We start from the raw sequence: 12,056 nt of genomic DNA, 5'->3' as shown, positions 1-12,056 counted from the left end.
GAACCACTCAGTATCTCACTAGGTTTAATTAATAATTGAATTTATATAAGAGTTTAAAAGTTAGGATGGGATGGGGAAGTGCGGTTGGAAAATGCGTACAGATAAAAATAAAACTACACTCCAGTCTTCACCTTTCCTCCTGCCCTGAACTTGAAATTTCAATAACTTCAAAAATAGTTATCCAAAACTGGTTATCGACCAGTTAAAATGTTATATACATTATTCTCAATTTTAAAAGTTAATGAAATGTATGCGTTGCCATTTAAGTTTCAAAAGTTGCTATCAAAAAAACTAAGTTAGGAGGAGGTAAAAACAAAAAAAAATGTGAGAAATTGAGATCACATTGTATTTAATTAAATCCAGTGAGATATTGAGTGGTTTACGATAAGTTGATCACCCTGTATTATATATACATATATATGCCAAAAATCATCAATCCATTCATGTATAAGTAATATTATACAACCTCTGCAAAACGTCTGAGCGAGTATAATATTGTCAGAATAATCACAGTCATAACAAATTTAAGCAACATGAATGATATACTACTAAATGCTAACGATTAAAGCATCTAGACGCATACAAATTAATTGAACTGTCATGTAAAGAAGATTAACAAGAAGTTGTTGTGAACTGGTCATCGGCCGAATGCTAATTTAAAGCTGATGTACAATTTCTAAACGGTTGTCGCTATTTATCTGTTAAATAATATTTCAACAGGCGGCTTCTGCTGCATACCGGTTATTTAATAACTTTTGCGGACAAAAATTACCGTAATATTTTTGAAAGAAACCAAACGCGATGACTGATGAAACCTTCCTATTAAAACATTTAATTACAACCAAAGTGAGCCTTAACATTTTATAATCGATTAATATTTGGAGAAATAATTTCGGTAAAATTCAAAATCGAAAAATCCAATTAATTTTATAGGAGTTTTTTGTTCAAATTGAAAAGAGCCAACGGGTAATCTTTTTCAACTTGAGTGGTCAGGTTTAATAAAGTATCTTTACGCTAAGGTTTAGACTTTTGGCTGTATAACGTGAATCCGATGATAACAATATCCAAAAGTTAAACACAAATTATTTTAATGTTCTATTTTTTCAGATCCCTAAACCGTGTATTCTTGTGTCCTGAATAAGTCATTTCGTTTGTAATTTCTAGAACAGCTCTTAACGATTGGTCCGTGCCATACGTGTGGATAAACACACAAACCGGAATGATAATGACAATGTGTTCATCAATACTAATAATTTATGCGGTCGTTGCAATCAATATACGGCTGTGCGTGGCTAGGGTTAGGAGGGCTCTGTCGGGTTGTGACGGTTCGTGCCGCTCTAGAGATCTTTAAGTATTATTTCTTCTTTTTTTTTTTTTTATCTTTTCGACCGACCAGCCGGCGACAAAGTGACCCGTTCTCGGTTCTGGCTTTTCGAAGATCACCTCGATAGGCCGGCAACAGCGTAAGTATTATCATCCTAGCACGGTAGTCGTCGGTCGGCAACGAGGTCAACGGACCCGCGTGCATATTATACACGTATGTTGCTGACTAAGCGAAACCCAAGTATAAACGATTATGGGCGAACCACGTGAATCCATATATTATAATATCCCATTATTATCATCATCGCTATTATTATAACCGTTGTTATCATGATAAGCGGTCGGCTAAATGTGTGAAATCCGCTGGATTTGCATAAGCGCCGAACACGACCGACCTGATCTGTGCGCGTTAAAGCTTTTAGAAATTCAAATTTACCCTTCAGCCCCGACAACGTATAGCTATATAGGCACTTCCCCTTTCCGACCACGCGAAGTCACACTGTCGCCGACACGATCTAACAATACCGTTAACGGCCACGCCGCATTCATCCAAAACGCAATCGTGAAGTCAACAGGTAAGAGAGTCAATAGGCATGCTTTTTAGTAGCAGCTTGTAATATTGTTCTAAATAATCGAATATGCGGGTATTTATATTATAGCAACCGGATGTGTAAGCTTGATTTTTAATTTCCTAGTTGTGCGTTATTTTTTACAAACGCTACAACAATACTGGAATATCCCAAATAAACGTTTCTTTACTTTTTACCGATAGTTTATTGTTAAATATTGCCAAATAGAGGGGGAGAAAATCTGTCCAAATTATCAGAGCAGTTTAAATAGACGTCATTTACCATATATTAATTTGGCAGCATTCATAATTGCTCACATATATGACATCAAATTAAAGGGTAAGTGAATTTTAATTTGTACGTGTTCCTTATACTATTTTAATATTTCTATACTATTTTTAATATGTTTCCTTTTACTAGTTAATATTTCCATGAGTTATGACGAAAGTGTTATAAATAATTATTATTGTATACATTAGACATAATTATCTGGTGTAATAAGAAATAATTTTCTAACAACCATAGAGGAGATGTAAAGTTGTATAACAAAAAAAAAAATTGAATAGATTTGGTAGACACTTTGGAATGTGACATATAGTTTATACCTTTCTTTCCGTTATCCTTGAAGAAGACATGGTACAAATGGAGGTGTACAGATCAGAGAGAAATATGAAGAAAGATATTTACTGTAATCGAATACTGGAGTGTTCTTGAAAATAGCTCAAAACATCAATATCTAATGTGCGTCATACTAAATATTTTTATTGACATGAGTAAAATTGTGTTGTATATGAATCATTTATAATAAGATCCATTTTATATAATAGTAATATGTAAGCTTGTGTACAATATATCTTGGAATTATTGCATAAAATATGTTAGGTAGTAGTAATTAGCCTACACCATACAGCTGTATACTATATTATATGATTTACTGTGAACTATACTTAATACTTTATACATGTAAATTCAATTAAACTTTTTACTCAATACAACACAACCCGCATTGATAAATTTATTTTCAATTTTCTGTCACATAAGTCTCGTTTGGAATGAAACATATTTTACACTTTACTGTGTTGTAAAGTAAATACGTGCACTAAAACTGCATCACATAGAATACTAATGAAGGATACGATTTACATGAAGATAATATAATTTTCTAGTTACAAAATAAATTATCGTTAGTATAATGTGCTCTTCGGCATTTACTCACTAAACTTATGTTATGCTACAGGATAATTTATTAAACACATTAAATTGGTTTACAATTTACATTAAATTTTAAAGAAAAATATTATCTATTATTACTGCTAAAAAGTTTAACAATAAATGGGGAAATGATTATATTTTTATATTATAACTTAATTTTGTAATCAAGTTCCGATAATTAGCTTGTGCGTTTATTCATAAAACCGTTATACTACTCTAGCAGCTCGATTGTTCGGAAAACATTCGTGGATAGGTAGGTAAGTACGGATTTCAATTGTACTTTACCGTTAGCACGTGACCATCTTGTAGTTGTACATCATCAGAAGTAAAGATGCACGGTCTGTGCTTATATTATATCAGCAGACGGCAGTGACTATGCTAAACGACTGTACGGAGGACACAACAATTCCATATTAATAGACTGTGCGTAGTCGTTAGTTCAGCACAAAGCATATTATTTGAATAGTAATTTTGTTGGCCATTTGCCTTTGAGTTACAGCTGGCAAATACGTCAAATAAAATAAGTATAGTGCTTCCTCGAGACTTATTAGTATTTCGAGTACTGCCGCCAAATCCTGATCTGAGTCTGCCGTTTTGTTCACTTAGGCTTTGGCTATAAAGATGGCCAGCCACGCGCATTTGTTTGACAGTTGCTCAGTACATAGTCTTTACGTGCACTGGACAATTCCTATTCGAAAAGTAGGTGACGGGGTCATTATGGTAATTCTTCGGTAGTTATTATTTTCATAACAACATAGAAATCTTCAATCCTTTTTCCACCGACAGGCAAGTAGTATACACTGGTTGGCACGTACGGAACAACACTCATTCGATTCCAAATTCAATTTCGCCAACCAAAGTGCTTGTAACCTCAACGCTGTTTATGTACGTCATAATATTATATTATTATATCTAATGATTTAAAGAAAAAAAAACCGGATAGTATGGTTTAGACTAGTTTTAGATTTCGGTGCGAGGAGGTCTGTTACATTTGTTATCATAATAATTGCATACACACTTCAGGTAATAAGTACAATCCCAAACCTCAATGAAGGATAATTTTCATATGGCTAATGGATTTAATCCGAATACATTAACTAGAAAAAAAAATACGTTTTATCTTTCAAACTCAAATTCAATATAAATGATATTTTTACACTATTTTCTTAGACAATAATAATATTATAATTGTTCTATGTGTTGCCTGAACGGTTTTCAGTTCGAGTTCTTTAATCCGAATAAACGAATAGGATCATCGATAGTAAAATCTAACCTAACCCCTCCGATTGTTGAAATATGGAAAATTGTCTACGAAAATTCTTCCCACGGACGACAAGGGGTTTTCGGTGCATTCTTAATGTGATAAATTTAATTGAATACAAGTGTTTATATTTGACGCGTTGTGTACTGACAACATATTTTCGAGACGAACAGAAGGGTATACTACACACGGTCCGATCCGTATCTTTCTTAGACTGACTTACGGTTTATGCTCGACCGGGTACAACAATGACCAAGACGGCATCCAAAGTACATTTTATTGTATTACCTGGTTATTGAAATGAAAAATAAATCTTTTCAAGCACATATTTTATTTCGACACTTTTCGTGTTACCGGCAATTAATATTCTACACGTGTATTGTTTATCATAATGTTTAAAAACGTTTATTGGACGCTACCCACTAATAATTTGTAGTGTGATTAAGGGTTTAAGCGAATGAATATTGTTAAGGCTGTAATGTTATTATTATTAAATTCGCTTGATTTCCATGGTTAAAATAGAGAAGAATATTAGCTATATGCTTAACCGTAGCAATTCAAATATTTTTTTTCCTAGGAATTTTTTAAGTTTTTAATATATTTTTTAAATAAATTATTAAAAATTGCTACATTAAGTCGGGGAAAGTTTTCAGCACAGATAGAGTTCTCTTTTATTTACTGTGAGTATTTGACGATTATTAAAACAATTCCAAGACATTCTGGTTTGGATTTTCTTAACGGGTCGTCTATGTATGAAACGCATAGTCTGTGTGAAATATTATGCATATTTTACTACTCGTATTATTATTAACATACGTGAGGCTCGAAAAGAGCCAAAGCTTGTTAAAAAAAAAACCAAAACGCGACATAATCCAATTATTTCCGACCATATTGTACTACCGACGTGGTCCGAATCGTTTGGATGCTTGTCGAAAAGCGAAACCCCTTGGCTGGCGTTTGCCCTAAATCCGCCCGCGATCCTGGCGTAATTACGAATTGTGCAGAAGCAGGCGAACGGTCTAATTTGCCAGCTGCAACCTTAAACTTCAAGGAACACTGTTCGTTAAGTGATTTTCGTCGTCATTGTGTGTGTACACAAATGAGAATATTCCCACGCGTCGGCGAAACTAAAGCCAATTACCGGGCCACGAAAATACTGTGGATTGTTTTTTCTTCCGCCGACGCCGACATCGCCACCACTTTCCCCGTGCCTCCCCTCCCATACTTTGGCCACCGTCTCGTCCTTCGGCTCGTTTACAACAATGCCAGACGAATAAAAAAAAAAAAAAAATGTATTAATAAAAATAAAAAAACCAACACACACACGAGTGTGTAATTGAATGACTTGGGAAGTATGGTGGCATGATAATTTCGCATACTACAAGACGGATCCGGGGTTTAAAGCGATACCGATCTCTTGGGAAATCTCTCTCCGACGGTCTTTGGATATTTACACGTAATAACGGCGTGGTAGCACGGACCGACCAACAGCTAGGTATATAATAAACATTAATAGTATTATTATTATTATTATGTACAAACGACTCGAGCCTTCTCGAACATTGTACGGAGGAAAACGTTCCGAAAAAATGTATCTTCCGGCGGGATAAAAACAGCCGTAGTTTCTTATCCCGGCCGATTTATACAAACGATAGTGCGACGTTATCAAGAGTTCTTTGTCGGCGTCCAGTAACACTGATCGTGATAATTTTTGTTTTACAACATAATGCGTACACACACGGTCGCTAAATGTCCACGGAACCTTTGTCGGACGTTTAATTTAAGAATCGTAACGAATCGTTTGAAATTGAAAACCCACATCGGATTTTTATGGGGTAGTAAACGGCGTTTTTTTAAATAAAATCTCTAACAGTTGGAAATTCCAGTTGTTGTTTTTATATTAATTACGATTATAAAGTACACCGACGACGCCCGCTTGTTCAAATAATTGAAAAACACTGTAACGAATAACAGCTCATGCCATACCGTCGAACTATTTAATATTAAACGGACGGACCGCGGCGATAAAATATCTCATACCCAATGTAAACAATCGAATGGCGTATTTAAAGGTCGATAATAATCTTTCCGTTCGATTACGGCGAGAGGAAATCTTATTAAAAAAAAAAAAAAGAAACGTAATGAAAGGTAATGAAAGGTCTGCAGTAAGACGTCGTACGAGGGAGGGTGCGCGACGCCCTCATACCTGAACGCGTCCTTCTCCGCCGGCGGACCACCCAAACCGGTCTACACCAAGACTGGTCGGTGTACACGGGCTCAAATCCAATATTAATCCTCATTTGTCATGCGTCGCCACGACGGCGTATCGGCGGGTCCCTCTGACCAGTTTGCAGGTGCAAAACCAACAAGACCGCAACGACGAAAACCCCAACGCGAAAGAAACCCAAATAGGAAAATAACAACAACAAAAACTGACCTCTGTTGTTTGGGATCCTTGAGCCGGACACTGGACCGAGTCCTGCCGGAAAACATAGCGGCAGCCGCCACCACGCTGTCGGGTCTATGCGGACGGTTCGTCTCCGAAGCACATTGAGACGTCAACGGGGCGGGTATGGTCACTGGTCGGTGTCGAAGAATCAATATTATTTATTTGTCGACGTCTTGACACGAGCGCGCACCATACACACACACACACACACACTTATAATACAAGCACAAATTTACTGCGCGAAGACCGCACGACGAGTCGGTTGGTGTTCCGGCCGAAAACTGCCGGTGCGCGCCTCCTCGGGGAAACCGGTTCGATCGACGCCTGGCCGTGGTCGCGGTCGTCCCGGGCAACGAAGGACCAACAAAAGGCAGCAGCATCGCCGCTCTCGACTGCCCACTCCTGAAGACCCGCACGGCCGCTGACCGTCGTCGGCGTAATTATTGTTATTATTATTTATATATATATAGATTATCTATATAGTATATATATATATATATATATATTTATGAATGTATTTTTTCTACTCTTCCACTCCAAGAGCAACGCGGTCGGAGGCTATAAACACGGCGGCGTCGACTGTCACGAATTAGAAACGATTATCGACGGTGCCCTATCGTAATATGGAATACATTACTTGTATTATTATATTTTTCATACCAGAAATGCAATCCTCCACATCGTCGTACTCTGTATTTCAGCGCCGTTTCTATTTTCCGCGATGGATGTTATAACACACAGAGTAATATGAGTAAAAATCGGTGTACCCGAGTGCAATGATTGATAAGAAATGAATGAGCAAACGCTCAAATTAAAAGTTTAAAACATATTTTCAAGTGAAATCGTGTTTCCGGAACTTGAAGTAGTACTTGAAAGTATTTACAACTATTATTATTAGTAAAATTAAGAAAAAGACAGTGAACAAAACTGTTGCTAAAAAATCTCAACAATAATTTAATATAAATCATTTATTATTATTATTTTTACCATTTCACTTTTATAGTAACTCATTAACTAATTTTAAGAATACGGTATTTCAAAACGGTACTGTTTACGCATGGATTCACCATTTCAATAAAACCAATAATTTTTTTAAACGACATACTTTATTAAACTAATGAAATGATTATTTTTTCACAAGTTTGTATTCAATATCCTAGCCCAACGGTACGCTAAACTTAACATAAAACACTTAATTTACCAATAAATAAAACGAAAAGTTTAAGTACATAAATGTTATATGGTAAATATAACGTAAATTGATCTATTTTCTATTTATTTACTTTTCAGTCAATACTATCAGAAATTTCAAAATGATTAATCAAGTAAATTGGAGCAGATTTGTACATGCAATCTTTTAAAAATGCGTGGGTTGAATTGCTCACTCTAAACTAACCTTTCAATAAATTTCTTCTTTTATTTTCACTTTCATAAATCACCGTAAAATGATTTGGTAGTCTAAGTGGTCACTTTGGTCATGCTCGTTGATACAGACAATTTTTCGCTTGATTTCTCGTTTAACATAATTTTAGGATCTAAACAGCCCCACTGGTGTGCAATTTAAACAGACTGTCTCTCTCTCTCACTCTGGGCAGGCGACGCCTAAAGAGAGAAACTAACATCCTTCACTGAAACGACCGAACTTAGGTCATTTAAGCCTACTCCCGGTCAAAATAAGCCATATGGTAATAATAATATTTATATTATTATAAACTAAATTAGTGGATAATATTATTTTTATTCCCTTAAATTTGTTTAACCCCTACCCTCCCCCCAGCCAATTGTATTGGAATTCATAATTTTAACACAGAGCACTATTGTATATATTTGTATATTATAGTTTGCTAGGTTTAATAAACTACTCAAAGGTTGTTGCTTTTATCATTAAATGTGTTGGTAATATGATATTTTATAAGACAAATTGATGAAACGTTTTAATCGGGTTATACGCATCATTTAATGAATTTGAATAAGTTTAAAGAAACAAATAATCGTATATAACTTGAGGCCGACATCCGTACATTTCCATGAGATCGTACGGCATTAGAGTTTAACTTAAGTATTACGACAGTATTAAACAAAGTAAACTCTTACAGAAATATTGTAGTAGACAATAAACAGATATTACTGTGGCTCTTCATATCAGATGTAATAACCACTTTTGTAGGACACAACATTGGGGTTAATGGAGCCCTAATGCATGGGAGGTGTGGTAAAAGAAGACACGCATCAATAATTATTATAATTAAATATTAATGATACAACACACATGCTCTGGTAAAATCATAAAAAAAATATATACCGATGTTAAGTATTTTTTTTTTTCGTTATAAAATATTCGGAGATACAAAATATTGTTTTCATTATTTTTGATAGTCATTTAAATTATAGATACTTAATAAATATATTATAGTGACTTAAAATATATTAGTTTGAACCGAATAATCACAGTTGAATAATAACAAGAATGTTATGCTTAAATTATTATAGTATGATAATTTTACAAATATTTACGCAATAAAAGAAAACCTATATTAACCACAACAAACTATGATAACGATTAACGACTGTCATATTTCATATTCCCAAGAAACATCTATGAATATTTAACCTATGTAATCTATCTAATATATATATATATAAATGAATGTCCGTCTGTCTGTTCTTTATGCATTAGTACACCATTTATCCGATCGCCATGAAACTTTGGGAAATTGTTGAGTACACTCCCACGAACCTAATTGGCATAGTACTTTTTGAAAATTCCACCCCTAAGGGTGACCTCAAACACGAACTTGGTACTTTAAATACGAAATATTGTCCGTTGCTAACCCAAAATAAACACTTGGTTTGTAACCATGACAACCACGGCACTAGAGCGAATGGTAGGTGATGATTGAAGGAACAGGCCGATTCTATGTACCACGATTCTGGGCAAGCTTTTAACTGTTGGAACAGGATCTGGGACTGGGACAGGGGCCCTTGAGTAAGAGAGGGATATAATAACCGAAAAAAGTGTCACAAAAACGCTGTCACGCTGTTATCTGATAAGAGATAAGAGATTAGAGATGAGGGATGCGGGTGGGAATGGGAATTATTTTACTCAGCCCTGACAAACTAAATCTCGGGCAACGAGGCAAAAGTATTTTATTAAAATTATTTTTTATTAAGATAACGAAAATTTAATAAAATATAAATAAATAATAACATGTAAATTTTAATTAAAATTATTATTGTAAATTAATTATTAATACTATACAATATTTTTTTAGTCAAACTAATAAATACTATAAAACCATAATCATGCGTTCACTGGTTTCACAGACCATCTATGATGTAAAATACAATGTAATATGTATAACAGCTATAATGTATATTGTGTATAATATGTACCTATATTTATAATGAAATAGATTTAATTTTTAAAATAACAACCTTTCAAACTAGATACATAATATACATAATAAATTCAAATTTAATTTTAAATAGTTAAATGTTAATATATAATTGTTGATAAACTAATACACTCAGTTAGCCATATTGTGTGTAGTATTAATAAGTTATCATATTTTTCTTAAATAAATTAATCTTTTGCCTACAGGTGTTTATAAAAATTATCGTCCAACTAATATACGGTTAGGTGACAACAAATTATAGAACTTGACACCTGATAAACGATAATTACAATAATTAATAATTGTGTTTTGCAATTTTTATACGGCCAAAAAAAAAAATTGCTCTTTTAAACAACCAACCATTAATAATATACTATCATATTATTATATTCTTCTTATATTACCATAATAATATAAGAACAAGCGTCGATACGAAGTTAATATTATGTTTTTGTGTTCGTTTTATATGAGCCATGACCATATTTGGCATTAGTGTCAGTCACAGCGATTAGAGTGCATCTTTAAGCGATTTCACGGTGTGGGTAGGTAAAAAACCGAGCTATATTAACGCGAAATAAAATATATTCTGCCCGACAATAGACGAATGTACATTATTAATAACGCTATCATACATTGCAGTGAACATCCAAAGTGTCGTATCATATTGCATAGTACATATTCATTACGCAAATATTATATGGGGAAAAAATGGGTCATATTTTTTTCCCTGATATTTAACTTGTAAACAATTAGGTGTTGCAAATTCGTTCACCGTGCTCAGTCTAGCCATAAGGATTTAAATTAATTATAGTTACATTATTACCTGACGTTGGCTGTTGCACTTACATTTACTTGTTTTACATAACGTAGAAGAAATACGACACAATATTATTTGGTTTCTTTTTTTTTTGTTAAATTCCAACATAATTTAGCTTTAAAGCTAATCAATTAGCCTACGATGTGTTTTATTAAAATACTTAACATACTAGTTTTATTTGAATAACTATAACGATCACTATAACATATAATAATATCTACAATGTTCTGCGGTCTTCGGTTGTGTCATGCAACGTACTCGAGATAGATATAGAGAATATAAATTTTATTCATAATATTATTATTGTCCTACAACCGGTTAGTTTGCTTACACAGACTAATAAATAATATTGACTAATTGACCGATGTTGATACCAATACAATTATTTACAACTATATAGTTGTGCATATTTGAGAGTGTACAAGCTGTTCTTTTTTCTCTTATATTCAATTTCCAATATCTACATTCCAGTTTAGATTAATTAAAATTTATACTAACTAATAATCATTAGACATAATCGACTAAATATGTTTTTACACGCCCAGTACAGGACTGTAAATAATTGCCTTATTTTTTAAGTTTATAATTTAATAATATAGTCATAATACCGATAAAAATAAAATATACCTAACTGAATAATATATTTCAAAGCTTATACGGCAACTTGTTTGAACAGTTATCGCCAAGAAATTAAATAAAACAATAAAATAGGATTTTAAAAAAAAAAATATTACATTTTTAATGTAAAGAATAATATATTATTGTTATTATCTATTGGGCTCAATTATTTACATGTATTACGGAAAAATTAGTAAAATATTTTTATAAAAATATTGCACAAATATATATTTGAATAATCTTATAAAAGGTTTTTTTTTGAAATTATTCCCATAAAAAAAACATACATATTATTATCTAGACATTTTTAATTTTGTAGTGGCCTGTCTGTATATTTTAACGGTAACGCATTCTTACTTTGGTTGAATAAAAGTTTAAACCAAAATGGTGGCATACTTAATGATCACAACGA

At 33.4% G+C, this 12,056-nt stretch overlaps 1 protein-coding gene across 1 annotated transcript in view; it reads right to left on the bottom strand.

Moving 5' to 3' along the window:
- The window catches only part of LOC126842267 (protein Shroom-like), a 123,346-nt gene extending 116,264 nt beyond the window's left edge, over positions 1 to 7,082 (bottom strand). Inside the window, exon 1 of the mRNA XM_050579153.1 lies at positions 6,803 to 7,082. Coding sequence (XP_050435110.1) covers positions 6,803 to 6,858 — 56 coding nt within the window. The 5' untranslated portion in view covers positions 6,859 to 7,082. The remainder of the gene's footprint in view (positions 1 to 6,802) is intronic.
- Positions 7,083 to 12,056: the final 4,974 nt, after the last annotated feature.

The sequence above is a fragment of the Adelges cooleyi genome, unplaced genomic scaffold (assembly GCF_023614345.1).
Source record: "Adelges cooleyi isolate 19-005CV unplaced genomic scaffold, UGA_ACOO_1.1 ACOO_flye_CR_arks_rails_tigmint_CR_PRNA_108, whole genome shotgun sequence".
Lineage (NCBI taxonomy): Eukaryota > Metazoa > Arthropoda > Insecta > Hemiptera > Adelgidae > Adelges > Adelges cooleyi.
The sequence above is the reverse complement of the archived record's forward strand: the minus strand, read 5'-3'. Positions and strand labels throughout refer to the sequence as shown.